At 43.0% G+C, this 13,566-nt stretch overlaps 5 protein-coding genes and 5 non-coding genes across 10 annotated transcripts in view; 9 read left to right on the top strand and 1 right to left on the bottom strand.

Moving 5' to 3' along the window:
- The window catches only part of Sulf1 (Extracellular sulfatase Sulf1), a 30,526-nt gene that overhangs the window by 11,019 nt on the left and 5,941 nt on the right, over positions 1–13,566 (bottom strand). The window contains exon 2 of the mRNA XM_017071011.4: positions 10,894–10,945. The gene's annotated coding sequence lies outside the window, so the exon portion shown is untranslated. The remainder of the gene's footprint in view (positions 1–10,893; positions 10,946–13,566) is intronic.
- Positions 45–117, top strand: TRNAV-AAC (transfer RNA valine (anticodon AAC)). The gene has a single exon. It is a non-coding gene; the product is annotated as a tRNA-Val (tRNA).
- On the top strand, positions 205–277 carry TRNAF-GAA (transfer RNA phenylalanine (anticodon GAA)). The gene has a single exon. It is a non-coding gene; the product is annotated as a tRNA-Phe (tRNA).
- Positions 556–628, top strand: TRNAV-AAC (transfer RNA valine (anticodon AAC)). Its single transcript has one exon. It is a non-coding gene; the product is annotated as a tRNA-Val (tRNA).
- Positions 718–790, top strand: TRNAF-GAA (transfer RNA phenylalanine (anticodon GAA)). Its single transcript has one exon. It is a non-coding gene; the product is annotated as a tRNA-Phe (tRNA).
- On the top strand, positions 1,076–1,148 carry TRNAV-AAC (transfer RNA valine (anticodon AAC)). The gene has a single exon. It is a non-coding gene; the product is annotated as a tRNA-Val (tRNA).
- Positions 1,230–1,574, top strand: LOC118877779 (uncharacterized). Its single transcript, XM_036817830.3, has one exon. The coding sequence runs from the start codon at positions 1,303–1,305 to the stop codon at positions 1,495–1,497; it is 195 nt and encodes a 64-aa protein (XP_036673725.3). The 5' UTR covers positions 1,230–1,302; the 3' UTR covers positions 1,498–1,574.
- Positions 2,797–4,643, top strand: LOC108007341 (glucose transporter GlcP). Its single transcript, XM_036817829.3, has 3 exons — positions 2,797–3,023; positions 3,081–3,253; positions 3,415–4,643. Exons 1-3 carry the CDS (start codon positions 2,858–2,860, stop codon positions 4,546–4,548), a joined length of 1,473 nt encoding a protein of 490 aa, XP_036673724.3. The 5' UTR covers positions 2,797–2,857; the 3' UTR covers positions 4,549–4,643.
- Positions 4,980–6,788, top strand: LOC108007361 (uncharacterized). Its single transcript, XM_036817828.3, has 4 exons — positions 4,980–5,274; positions 5,340–5,512; positions 5,567–5,785; positions 5,845–6,788. Exons 1-4 carry the CDS (start codon positions 5,022–5,024, stop codon positions 6,754–6,756), a joined length of 1,557 nt encoding a protein of 518 aa, XP_036673723.3. The 5' UTR covers positions 4,980–5,021; the 3' UTR covers positions 6,757–6,788.
- LOC108007360 (uncharacterized) lies at positions 7,335–9,455 on the top strand. Its single transcript, XM_017071012.4, has 3 exons — positions 7,335–7,639; positions 8,031–8,206; positions 8,264–9,455. Exons 1-3 carry the CDS (start codon positions 7,441–7,443, stop codon positions 9,395–9,397), a joined length of 1,509 nt encoding a protein of 502 aa, XP_016926501.3. The 5' UTR covers positions 7,335–7,440; the 3' UTR covers positions 9,398–9,455.

Genomic DNA, 13,566 nt, shown 5'->3' on the forward strand with positions numbered 1-13,566 from the left:
TTCCGACTTTGAAAATCGGAAACTTTGAAACCGCCCCAACATGTGTTTCCGTGGTGTAGTGGTTATCACATCCGCCTAACACGCGGAAGGCCCCCGGTTCAATCCCGGGCGGAAACATGAATTAAAAAAATTTTTTTTTTTTAATTTCAATTTTTTTGTTGACTGTGCATTTTATTAAAGACATCAAGATGGAATTAATCACCAGCCGAAATAGCTCAGTTGGGAGAGCGTTAGACTGAAGATCTAAAGGTCCCCGGTTCAATCCCGGGTTTCGGCAAATACTTTTTTTTTGGTACAATTAGAATTTCTTATGATAATTTTAATTTTGTCTATTGATGCAATTTCAACGCCTCTAAGTACTGAGTTTAAGATTCAGTGGTAAAAGATAAATTCATAAATTCTAGGAACAAATTCCTCAATCAATTTTTTTTTAGTCATCATCTCTTAAATTAATTTTAGAACTTAAGGATCTTTTGTAACCTTTTTGCAAAATTCATTTACCTTTTCTGTAATTTCCTTTAAAATCGGAAAAGTATTGAAACCGCCCCAACATTCGTTTCCGTGGTGTAGTGGTTATCACATCCGCCTAACACGCGGAAGGCCCCCGGTTCAATCCCGGGCGGAAACAAGAATATAAATATATATTTTATTTTTTTTTTTTAATATTTTTGTTGATTATGCATTTTATTAAAGACATCAAGATAGAAATAATCACCAGCCGAAATAGCTCAGTTGGGAGAGCGTTAGACTGAAGATCTAAAGGTCCCCGGTTCAATCCCGGGTTTCGGCAAGTACTTTTTTGTTGGTACACTTAGAATATCTTCCATTTATGTTAATAATGATGCAAATTTAATGTCTCTAAGAATTAATTTCTGAATTCAGTAGTTAAGGAACACATAGGTTCTTCGTGGACACTAGCTTTTTACTCACACAAAATATTTTTAGTCAATGCCTCTAAAAATAATTTTAGGATTTAAAGAGCTGACATTAGTTTTGTATCCTTTTTAGAAAAATCATTTACCATTTCTGTAATTACCTTTAAAACCAGAAAAGTATTGAAACCACCCCAACATTCGTTTCCGTGGTGTAGTGGTTATCACATCCGCCTAACACGCGGAAGGCCCCCGGTTCAATCCCGGGCGGAAACATGAACACAATTTTTTTCGTCTAACAAATTTTTTTATGCTTTACGTTTTTGGAAAAAGTATAACAAATAATCATCTGAGTTTAATGTCACTTTGTCCATCCCCTTTTATTGTCAAAATTATTAAGTGAATCGGAGACCCGCCCTAGATCACCACCATGCCCACATCTTCATCCTGGCCGCGCACCTACCTCAACTGGAAGCGGGTGCTGCTGCTCTCGCTGAAGTGCGTCTACTTTATGCTGGTGGTGAAGTTCAGCCAGAAGTGCCTGGCGATGTCCGTTAAGAGTCGGCTGGTCCGAAGGCAGAGTGTGCAGGAGGGATCGCAGCGCAGAGGAGTAGCACTCACTTGATGGCCACATGACGATTCCTATATGTCCCATTTGGAGGAGCGGCGAGGCCGATGAATAAACGACAGTTGGGAAATGTCTGTGCGCTGTCTTAATACGTTTTTATTAGCCAAGAGATTCGCGTCGGGCTGTCGGCCAGAGTAATTAGACTCCATTAGTGGGCTGGCAGACGTCTCTGCGCGTTCCTCCAGAAATTTATACAAAGTGCTTGCGAGCCATGTGCCACTCCAGATCTATCTCCATCTTCAGCCAAACCCATACCCAAACCCATACCCATACCCCTATAACCGTAGCCACATGTTGGCGCTCATAATTTTTACGCCATTAGACAACTTTGTGCATAAACTCATTAAAATGTACTTGAATCCCTCGAAACGAAACGAAATGGAGATGGCAATGCTGATGTGGCTGGATCTGGAGCTGTGATGGCGTCGCGTTTGGCTAATTTGTCGAGCAGCGTCAAATGACAAGGAACAGGCAACGGGCAACAGTCTCCCCGATGTTTCTATTCCCCTCCAGAATCCATATGATTCCATAGACATGTGGCGCGATTTGACAGTTTGAGGCGCAACAAGATAGATTGACTCGCAAAGATGCTGGGCTGGCTGTAATGAAGTGGAGTGTGGATGGTGTGGATGGAAATGGCAATGTCAGAGCAGACATTACGCAATTTGAGACAACTCAACCAAGCACTCGAGTGTGGCCCGCCTCTGGGATGATTATAAGTATGATTATGAGCCCGATGAGTTTGTGGCTGTCTTGCTCTGCTGAAAATATTGCTGCCAAGCATAGTGAAGACGATACACAGGCGCTGTGGAGTCGTCACGCGTCTTAGATAGTTTGGTCCTTCACTAAAACCCAACCCTAATTAGTAATTAAGAAACAATTTTAATTTAAAGATCCTTAAAATACTACATTACCTTTACTTGGCTTTAATAAAAACATAAGAAATCAATGCAACACGAGGAAAACAGAAAAGATCCACATAAAGTAAAAACAAATTTATGACTATCAGTCAATTGCTTATCGGTTATGCGGGGGGTACAAAATTTACAAGCAATGGAGTCAAATGATATATGAAAACTATTTTTATTATTTTCCACCTCGTTGCTCACCCCAAAAAGTCCCCATTGTGACGGATCGTGAATCACAGCCAAGGCCAAGCGGCCAATTGAATCGGATCGAGTGAAATCGCTGAAGACACTTGTATCTATAAACTGATTATAATGTCATTTACTTATCAGTTAGATATTGGTATCGCGAAATTCGGACCACAATATGTGTGATTTAAACACGATTGTGGACAAACAGGGGGCCCCAGTAACGAACGAGCTACCGAACGAAAAATATCGAGTTTCTAAGAATGAGTGGAATGCAAGCCACTTATGTGGGTGCGAATCCCATTCCCCCAAGGGAGACCATCGTCATCGCCACTGCATCACCGCCAGAGCCTAGGAAACCTATTGCTACGTCTTATAACAATGGATACTTTTCCCGACTCAATAGACAAAATTTTGTCTCTTATGCAGGTGAGAAAATTATAATAACTTATGGGCAGATGACTTAATCGACTCTCTTTCTTCCAGTTTTCTTCCTACTCATCTATGGCGGCATGGATATGGCCGCCAGCTTGGGCTGGAATGAGACCTACAGCGTCCTCCTCTTCACGGAGTACTCGTACTGTTGGTTCATAGGTGTCATCGTTGGAGCCCTGGCCGCTACTCTCACCATGTCTTTCCTGCCCAAACAGGTCTACTATGTGAGTAGGGATTACCATAAGTTAGGAATATTAAATGTTTTAAGTAATAATGATATTAACCATATTCAATATACGTTGCTTTGATAGTACGTTTTCTTTGCTTAATCAAAAGGAACCTTTTTTCGATGCATTTTTAAAATATTCTTTATAATATTTTTCAGGTCCTTGGAGCTCTGATGCAGCTAACTGGATCCATCATATTCACGGCTGCACCTGAGGATTACGCAGCCTGCGTTGCCGCCCGCTACTTGGCCGGCTTGGGGATTGGCCTCCTCACGGTGCCCTTCATCATCCACAACGCCGAGGTGGCCGCTACCAACTATAGAGGGGTCAACGGCGGTACCGAGCAGTGTGCCCTGGCCTTGGGAATCGTTTTCCAAGTGGAATTCACCACGGAATGGGCTTCGATAGTGGGATCCACACCTAACCTGGTACATGGAATCATTGGGATTATATTCTCCCTGTTTGGCCTTGCGATGACTGCCCTGGCAATAGAATCACCAATCTTCTACTTGCGTCGAAACCAAGAGAATCTGGCGCGTCAGTGTCAGGAGAAGCTTTTGGGTCATGCTCCTGGAGGAGTCACTGCAGCTCTGGATGAGGCCAGGATTTACGTGGCGGAAAGCGATAGCCGGAACCTGGGAGAGGATCTGATGGCCTCCATAATGCCCTTCCTGAAGATGCTCTTCTTCCGCTGCTTTGTCGCATTCTCCTTCTCCCTGCCTTTGTCCATTTCGATCATCGCGAGCACCGCAGTGGCGGAGGAATCCCTTAGCGTTTGGCCAATGTACGTGTTTGGAGTCCTCCGTCTGATTGGAACTATGGTGGCCCTTTGTTTCCTGGACACAGTGGGCCGCAAGGCGGTATCACTGGTGGGCCTGTTCGTGATGGCCGGACTGATCCTGGGTCTGGCGGGGATTTATGCCGATGTGAGCAATATAGGCAGTGTTTACTACATGACACAGGCCTGTAACATTGGAATGGCCTTCCAAGCCTTCGCTGGACTCTTCGTCTGCAGCTCATCCTCGTATTTGGGCGAAGCCTTTCCCATGCGGCTCAAGTCGTCCCTTGTCGGAGTGATCGTCATAATGGAGCAGATTATCCATGTCATCGTAATCGCCTGCGTTAGTCCTGTGCCCAGCAAGGATTTCTTTTTCCAATACTTCTTGGCCGTTGGCATTATCATGCTGGTGGGCGCGATTTTCTTTGCAGTCTCCATGCCGGAAACTAAAAAAATGACGCTCCGAGAAGCAGGCCACCGTTTTCAGAGGTATTACGATGTAAGGATCTATTAGACGTTGGGATCCTGACTGGAAGACTCATTAACTTGTTCAAATTTTTGGTTGCTTATTTGGTAGTGTAGGTTAATAAAGTTATATTTGTAGGCAAATTTATAAGACCACAATATTTTAATGGTTATTTATGGTTGTAACAAATAAGAGTACATTTATACTAGCTTTTCTTGAACAATAGGTTTCAATGATTCTGAAAACCCATTTAAAACTGTATTTTTCAATAGAAGCTTTTTCCTTTGACTTATTTATTCAACTAAACTTTTTCTAATGGAAGTTAGCTATTTTCTTCATTAATGAGTCAAATAACAAATCAGTATCTTTTATTGTGCCCATTGAGGCTTACTTTCCCTGTCGGAACGACTTAAAAGAGAAATAAGACTTTATCTAAAGGCTTATAAACTAGTATAATAATCCCTCAGTAAGTGTATATTGCTTACACCCCAATTGGTTTTTGGAGCACAGGTAGTTCATACATGTCCATCAAGTTGTGTGGATCGGAGAAAGACATTTTCCCGGAAAATTGTAAGGAAGAAAGGAATATGACAATCACATATGTAACGGCTGGTCCGGATGGCGAAGAACCAAATGCATTTACAATCAAGAATCGAGAGGAAATATATATTCCTAAGGCTCCCCCTCCGCAGCCACCGACACAAAGGGGTTCAATCATTACCAATCTAGGATCCTTACGACAAATCAACAAACAACTTAATGTAGCCTGTGCAGGTTGGTATATGGGTTGTAAGTTACAATGAGGCAGTTTCTCATCCTTTTTAACCCTCTCTTGACAGTGTTTTTTCTGTTTGTATATGGAGGCATGGACTTTGCCCACAGTGCGGGTTGGAATCAGACCTTAAACACCACCGCCACGCAGCTTTTCAAATGCAGTTGGTTTATTGGAGTTCTTGCTGGAGCTGCAGTGGCCTCCCTGGCTATGACCTTTCTGCCAAAGATGACCTTCTATGTGCGTGAAAATAACTTTATAGACGACCCCTAGCTGTTACTTAATTTTCTTTAGGTCCTTGGAGGCATAATGCAACTCATTGGATCGATTATTTTCACCTGTGCCCCCTTTGATTACGGTTGCCTTCTGGCCGCTCGCTATGTGGCCGGAGCTGGAATTGGATTGATCACGGTACCCTTCCTTATCCATAGTGCCGAAGTGGCGTCGGATAACCATCGGGGAGTCAGCGGATCAATGGAGCAGTGTGGCCTGGCATTGGGCATTGCCATTCAGGTAACTATAAAAAAGAGTTCAAAAATCATACCCTAAAAATATATTATCCGATCCCTTAGGTTATCTACGACACCCAATGGGTCGAAGACAAGGAGGCATCTGTCAACGAGGTTCATGGGATCATTGGTATAGTGTTTTCTTTACTGGGTCTTGGGATGACAGCCCTGTCAATAGAGTCGCCAATCCATCACCTGCGACGTAATCAGGAGGAGAAGGCCCGGGAATGTCACCGGAAACTATTGGGAAGCTTCAACAACTCGGAAGACTTGGCGTACGAGGAGGTCAAACTGTATGTGGAGGAGAGCCAGAAGAGGACCTTCTTCCAAGAGCTTTGGAGTTCAGTGGTGCCCTTTATAAAGCTGCTGCTCTATCGCGGCTTTGTGGCCTTCTCTTTTTCCCTGCCCCTCTCCGAATCCCTGATCAAGAGTACCCTCCAGACAGAGGGATATATCTCTTGTTGGCCAGTGACCGTTTGGGGAATGGTCCGACTCCTTGGAGCTCTGGTCGCTCAAGGATTTCTGGACAAGATGGGCCGCAAGCTCCTCTCACTCCTGGGTCTACTCTGCATGGCCATCCTGATGCTCTGCATGGCTGTCTCTTATGCAGATCCGGCCAATGTGCTCCTTACCTACTATATGAACCAGGTGTGGAAACTAGGAGTGGCTTTCCAGGCCTTCGCAGGACTCTTCGTCTGCAGCTCATCGGTCTACCTTGGCGAGGCTTTTCCCATGAAAGTAAAGCCCTTACTCGTGGGATATATCGTGGGCTTCGAACAGACAGTCCACATCATCAACATTGTCGGCTACAATAAGGGATCGGAGAGTTTCTTCTACCACTACTACTTGTCTGTGGGAATCATCCTGTTTGTTGGCGTGATTTTCTTCGGACTCGTGATTCCAGAAACAAAGAAGATAACACTGCGTGAAGCAGGAAAGCGATTCCAGCGTTTGCACAATATACGATTGTTTTAGTAAATTGAAAATCCAAATAAATAAATTGCAAAATCAAAACTGGGTTAAGTTAAAAAACTATTTCGAAGAAAACAGGAAATTGTCAAAATTAATTTATAAATTTCAAGTTCTTGATTAGGTAAAATAGCAAACAGAAAACGTTTATCTATCCCTCATTAGTTATCTTTGACACTTGTTAATCAAATAAATTATTTCGGATTGATAACATTTTTCCCATAACTTTTAGCACGTCATCCTCTTATCCATTTTCAATTAGCTTTTATGAAGACCTCTCATTTTTGGGGGTATACCTCGAAAAACGATGGCTCATACTTGCTGAACTTTGTGCCCCCTAACCGATCCATTTAACCAAGTTAGGCAGGATACCACAAAGAGGTGAGTAACAACATGGAACTCGGGGCCCTTGAATGTTTCTGTGACATTATCACGAATTATCGAGGCTTACTTGAAATGAATCACGGCGAGCGACAGGCCTACCGTAAAGCGGAGTACGCGAGTATCTACCAGCTGATAAAATATATCAATTATCAGATATCTTTTTTTGCTGATAGCTTATACTTACGCAGAAATATTTCATAAAAGCTCGGCCAGTCAGCAAGTGGCCACCAAAACGAACATATCGATCCAGCTCCTTGCAAGGGCAAGAAGAATTTAGACCGCTGCCTGGTTACATAAGTTAGGAATATGACGACCACATATGTCACCGCGGGTCCAGTGCCCGTCCAGCAAACCACCTACATAACCACGGGCCCCCAAATACAGACCACTTATGTCACCAATGTACGACAACCTCCACCACCTCCGCCGCCACAAACCACGGTGGTCATCACCCAATCCAACGGACGCTGGGCAACTCCCTCTCAAACGCAGTCAGGAACAGCAGGTGAGTTTAGTAGAACTAGATATTCGGTTAAAATGTAAAAGCCATCTTTGGAATATAAGGCAGTTCTTACAGAATTCAGTTTAAATGCCCCAGAAATTTTAAAACATTTTTTGTTTGTTAGGTTCCAAACAACTTAAACAAAGGCATTTCTAAAAATGCTCCATTGTTTTGAATAAACTTAGTTAATAGATAAGAAAAAATGGTTTAATTTGATTGACGCCTTAGAATGTACTTATTTAAAAATTGTTGCTTATAACCATACAATTTTACTGTATTTCTTGAGAACCTGATTGTGATTTGAAAAGAATTGTTTTATCAAACAAAATTCTAAGAAACCTATTGTGATTTTTCTAACCGATAATAATAATCCTCTAACTGTCTGCCTTAACAGCCACCCTTCTCTTCGTGTACGCTGGTATGGACATGGCCCAAGGTCTCGGCTGGAACTTGACCACCATTCCCGCCTTTGGTACGTTGGAGTTCCAGTACAGTTGGTTCATTGGCGTTATAATAGGAACTGTGGTGGCCGCCATAACAGCATCATTTCTGCCCAAAGCAGTTTTTTATGTGAGTCTAATAAAAATGGCTATTTCCATTTTTAATAATCATGATTCTGATCTGCAGGGCCTGGGTGGAGTGATGAACTTGATCGACGCCATTATCTTTGTAAGTGCTCCCTACCAGTACGAGTCGATCCTGGCTGCCCGCTATGTGGGTGGAGTGGGCATTGGGCTGATCACCGTGCCCTTCCTCATCCATAGTGCCGAAATAGCTTCGAGTTCAAATCGAGGAACCTGCTGCGCCCTGGAGCAATATGGTTTGGCTTTGGGAGTGGCCATCCAAGTGATCTACGACTCCCAGTGGAGTGTCAGTTTGGGCATGACCATCAACCGGGTGCACGGCATCTTTGGCATCGTTTTCACAGCGATTGCCCTGGGAAGTGTGGCCATTACGATAGATTCGCCAATCTTCTATATCCGCCAGAACCAGGAGCAGAAGGCTCGGGCCAGTGTGAAGCAACTGATGGGTGTCTTTTGGACGCGGGAGGCAGGAGATCGGGTCTACGACGAGGCCAAGTTATACGTGGTGGAGGGCAGCAGCCAGGGAGTGGGTGAGCAGCTCAAGGAGTCCATAATGCCCTTCCTGAAGCTGCTGCTCTTCCGCTGCTTCGTGGCCTTCACCTTCTCCATCCCACTCTCCGAATCCTTGGTGGAGACCACTCAGCTGGTGGAGGGCAGCACGTATTCCTGGCCCACGATCATATTTGGCATTCTCCGCCTAATCGGTGCCCTGATCACATTCGGCATCCTGGACACCGCTGGCCGGAAGTTCGTCTCGCTGCTGGGACTCATGTGCATGGCCGGATTGATGCTGGGAATGGCTGGAGTCTACGGGGACTATGCCCACTTCGTCGACGACTACTTCATGTGGCAAGTGTGCCGCCTGGGCATGGCATTCCAGTTCTTCGCCGGCCTCTTCATCTGCAGCTCATCCGTCTACCTGGGCGAGGCCTTCCCCATGAGGGTGAAACCCTTCCTGATCGGTCTGATCGTTTGCATGGAGCAGGTGATCCACATTATAGTGATCGTCAAGTTCACTCCATTTGCAGAATTCTTCTACACATACTTCGTGGCCGTGGGGATCATCATGGTCATAGGTCTAGTGGCCTTTGCAGTTCTGATGCCGGAAACTCGGGGATTGACCCTCAGGCAGGCGGGCGAGAGGTTCCGGCGAGTTCACGATGTCATGGCCTACTAGGTGGTTTTTATTTAAATGTTGTATTTTGTGATCCAATAAAAATCTGCGCTCAAATGAATCAGTTTTAAAAAGTTTACTTAATCAAAAAAATTAGGATAATAATCACAAAAATAACTCATTTCCCTTAAAGTTTGTGAATCAGATAGTGACCATACCCAAAAAATATTCGTGACTAGTACTAAAAATTTTGGTAAAATACTTTTAATTCCGAATTCTTTCACAGTAAATAATATTTGACTTTTTTTTTCTAATTTTAGAAAAGTAGTTATAATTCCGAAATCCCAAAAAGTACCTAAATATTAATTGAATTTTTTATGTGTCTACAATTAAACTTCCGCCTTAAAAGAGAAATGCAGCCGGCAGCTGCTTCGCAATTCTTCCCTTGACTTGTATGCATATTTATGTCTTCTCAAATTCTTAATGCGGTTAAATCCCCCCTCGGTGAGCCACTGGAGACTATTTTCGTATGCCCTGCGGCTAGCAGAGTTTATTTAGAACTTTATTATAGGCTAATTTATGTCTCCACCAGCTCTCCCCGGTCCTAATCCCCACATGTGTTCCATTTTTGACACTTTGATGGCGCTTTTGTGGTGTTCGCTCGGATGCCGAACACGTTTGTTTAACTTCTCGCCATCGGTTTATGCGTTTTTAATGCACTTCCCTGGATCAAAATTTGTTTCATGCCCAATTAAACATTTTGCCCAAAAGCACCAGCTGTAATTTGGATTCTTGGAATGAGTATGCTAGTGAATAATGTATTTAGTAGTAGATGAATCAGTTGAGAAGTCAACAATTTGATTAAATAGCCAATGCCCGACTGAAGTGCGGCAACCGAGCATTCTGTGGAAACGAAAGTCAAGCACTTACAGCCCATCAAGACAACAATACGGGAGAATTATATGAATTACAATTCAAATGATCCTACAAGTGACACATCGACAACAGGGATGCTATATAAGTAGCTATGGGGGAAAATGTAAGGGAAAAGGTAGGGGGAACATACCCATTACAGCGCACAAAAATGCGCATAAAAATTGCATTAAAATGCCATCCAAGACTCGGGCCTAATGAAGGAATGGCAATAAAGGACAATTGCCAGCAGTGGCAAAAGCAGCATGTATTGCGATATCTGGGAAAAACCTGGCAATGCCCTTAAATAGACGAGGCTGGCCAAGATGGGCGATGGGCGGTGGGGGATTGGTTGCCCAAACCAAATGCGTGCAAAAATGTTGCCACATTTCTCGAGTGGCTTTCGCGACTCGGCGATTTCCCAGGCCCCAAAGTGAATTAAATGCAGACGCGTGATTTTGCACATTAATTGCGTGTATTTCGGGGGGTGAGAGTTCAGACCGGAAAGCCAGGAAGTGCAGCGAACCAAAAGGAAACCAACGGATGAGCTGCAGCCACCGAAGTGCGAAGAAATGGATTTTATCGACCGCAGCTCTTTCTAATTACCTGCTCAAAGGTAAATTGCGTAATTTGATTTCAAAACTTACCTTAGCTTTTAGTATTCTAGACCACCTCTGGGTTTTAGTGTATCTGCAAGTCCTGAAAGACAGAAATAAACTGATTAACACCTTGGCAGAAATAGCAAATATAGAGCTAAGAAGGAAAAAAGACATCTGGAAATCCTTAATTAAGCAGCCTTATCACTTATTCATCTCAATTAAAACAGACCGTATTCCCCACTCAATCTGGTGACACTTTCAAGAAGTCAACTGCAAAGACTCTCGTGAACTTTCTGCTCATTTACAACTGACACATTTGCACCTGCCCCACAGCTAAATGAGCGGAATGATTGATAGTTAACCCGTGGAATGAGTGACGAGTCCGTGACCGGAGGTGAAGCCCGGGAGCCCAGAGAAGCCAGGAGTTTTCCTCAGCCAGGGTAAATTTCCATCTGTCAGCTGTCAGTTTTGAATGTTGGCAGGCGCTGAACTTGGCATTTTAATTGAGTGCACAAAACTCATGGGAAAAATGACTGCAGTGCGAAGAATGTGAATGTGTGAATGCGAATGCGAATTAATGGGATTTCAGTTGATGGCTGAGACGGAGGCTAGAGAAGGGTATTTCCACTTCGTTCTGATTCCCACTTGAGGCCAGCTTGTTTGACTTTTATTGAACAAACAGCTGCCGCTTTACTGACATCAGGTGAGCTGTTGTTTTCTCGTTTTTTATGACTCTACTGCTGCGGCCACGTTGCGTATGCGCAATATAAGTAACCTTTTAACCCAGTTCACTTGGCCTGTCGGTAGTAAGTTTTCTGTGTTATCGCCAACACCTTTCTGCAAGTGTTCTCCTGACATGCAACTATAACTTTCCCCGCAACTTTTCACCCCGGGCAACCTTGAACAAATTAACAAAATCGAACTGAAACTGCACCCATTGCGTATACGCAGTGTTCGCAAATAGGAAGGCAAACAATGTGCGACAAAATGCGAAGGTACATATACACTATCCCCCGAGACTCCGGTTTATTTGCCTGCCTATTTGGCCCGCGTATTTACGGATCTATTTACATACAAGACAGGTAAACAGAATGAAAGGGAAAAACATAAACTGTTTTGATTGCAGGTAAACAAACCGAGCGGCCGACTGACTAACTGACTGGCTGACTGGTCGAGAAAGCAGCCAACTCTACGTTATTGATTGCTGTCCATTTATCATGCCGCTTGTTTATCAACAGACCAGAACTTTTGATAAGAGCCCCCTGATTCGTTCCCCCCAAAAATCCCTTCGTTGGAGTCATTGATCTTGGGCTTGGCACTCGCAACTTGTCACTTGGTTACTTGTGCCGGACTATTGCGCATTTCCCCCAGGGAAACACTCAGAAAAAATATTATAATCTATTCGATTTTATCAATAATTAAGGCTTTTTGACACTTGCTTATTTTTCGACTTGCTAACTGGAGAGAAAGAAATCTTGGCGACAGGAAATATATTTTTTTTTCAATATAGGGTATACATATTATGAATTAATATGCCAAAACACATCCAATTTAGAAGGGAAAGTAACTTTTTCTCAGTGTAGATACAGACTGGGAAACAGGTAGTTGCACGGTGATGATTTCATGGAGGCAAATGAACAATGCAAATAAACAATCAATTCGAATGGCAGACTATAATGCTTTTGGTAACGCTTCATTGATTGTCAGAGGGAAGTGGAGATACAAGTTACGCACCAATTACCATCATTTGAAAGAGTGCGAGAAAGCATTCCACCTGATATGGCTAAAAAATGTTGCAGAGTTCCCATGAACATAATACTAATACTAATAAAAGCTAACAAAAAGCTTTTGAGACATCTAGCATCAAAAGACATTAACACACTCTATTAATAAGCATTATTTGAACTACAACCCACCTCAAATGGCCTGTCATAAATCGAATAAAAATTTATTTTTTACGGCAAAAAGAAGTAATATTGGACAATAATCAATGCCACATGCAAAGCTGACAAGTATTTACATCAAATACAGAAATATACGCAGAATAACGTAATAAACGCCCTCGGTTTGATTGAGTTCGAAATGGCGCATGCAAATCACAATTAAGAATTATTATTATGGCCATTGCTATTTTATTTTTATTGCCGTAATGATTTTCTATTGCATTCTTAAAGCGACTGTTAATTGATTGCCGCGCAGAGCAATGTAACCAAATCAATTATTCAGCATTTTAACAATTGATTGAGCGTTCCGGGCAGAGAGATTATTTATGGATATACGTATTGTCGAAGCTGAATGGTTTGAGTTTTTTTTGGAGTCCTTTGTTCTGAGCCTGTCAGTTGTCGTTAATTTCCCGGTAAAATTCATACAGGTTTGGGACAGAGAAAAGGGCATTAAATATGTTTGGGCCAAGTTGGTTTTATGTCTGCCGCGGACTTTGACAAAACGAGGGCTATAATACTCTTAAGATACAATGGGTATTCAGAGTGTGTATGATATATTTGTGTCAATTCGTCAATGTAAGAATTTGTCCTACGAACTTGGTTTGACTCTGAGGGGACAGGAAATGCCACAATGAATGTGGTTCCTAAAATCGAACAATTGGTTCACCAGAAATTACTTGAAGAGGTTTTAACGCATCCAAGTCTTCCCACAAAACTACCTGATAAATCGCACTCGCATATGTTGACAGCAATACAAATGGCTTTAGCGAAACACACT

This window comes from Drosophila suzukii, chromosome 3, assembly GCF_043229965.1.
Source record: "Drosophila suzukii chromosome 3, CBGP_Dsuzu_IsoJpt1.0, whole genome shotgun sequence".
In the NCBI taxonomy this organism is placed as follows: domain Eukaryota; kingdom Metazoa; phylum Arthropoda; class Insecta; order Diptera; family Drosophilidae; genus Drosophila; species Drosophila suzukii.

What these genes read in the sequence shown, in the direction of transcription:
- LOC118877779 (XM_036817830.3), top strand. Translation starts at nt 1,303, where the DNA reads ATGCCCACATCTTCATCCTGGCCGCGCACCTACCTCAACTGGAAGCGG.
- LOC108007341 (XM_036817829.3), top strand. Translation starts at nt 2,858, where the DNA reads ATGAGTGGAATGCAAGCCACTTATGTGGGTGCGAATCCCATTCCCCCA. An exon ending in AAATTTTGTCTCTTATGCAG is followed by an intron (nt 3,024 to 3,080) that starts GTGAGAAAATTA and finishes TCTTTCTTCCAG; the next exon opens with TTTTCTTCCTACTCATCTAT. An exon ending in TGCCCAAACAGGTCTACTAT is followed by an intron (nt 3,254 to 3,414) that starts GTGAGTAGGGAT and finishes AATATTTTTCAG; the next exon opens with GTCCTTGGAGCTCTGATGCA.
- LOC108007361 (XM_036817828.3), top strand. Translation starts at nt 5,022, where the DNA reads ATGTCCATCAAGTTGTGTGGATCGGAGAAAGACATTTTCCCGGAAAAT. An exon ending in TGCCAAAGATGACCTTCTAT is followed by an intron (nt 5,513 to 5,566) that starts GTGCGTGAAAAT and finishes AATTTTCTTTAG; the next exon opens with GTCCTTGGAGGCATAATGCA. An exon ending in CATTGGGCATTGCCATTCAG is followed by an intron (nt 5,786 to 5,844) that starts GTAACTATAAAA and finishes CCGATCCCTTAG; the next exon opens with GTTATCTACGACACCCAATG.
- LOC108007360 (XM_017071012.4), top strand. Translation starts at nt 7,441, where the DNA reads ATGACGACCACATATGTCACCGCGGGTCCAGTGCCCGTCCAGCAAACC. An exon ending in AACGCAGTCAGGAACAGCAG is followed by an intron (nt 7,640 to 8,030) that starts GTGAGTTTAGTA and finishes CTGCCTTAACAG; the next exon opens with CCACCCTTCTCTTCGTGTAC. An exon ending in TGCCCAAAGCAGTTTTTTAT is followed by an intron (nt 8,207 to 8,263) that starts GTGAGTCTAATA and finishes TCTGATCTGCAG; the next exon opens with GGCCTGGGTGGAGTGATGAA.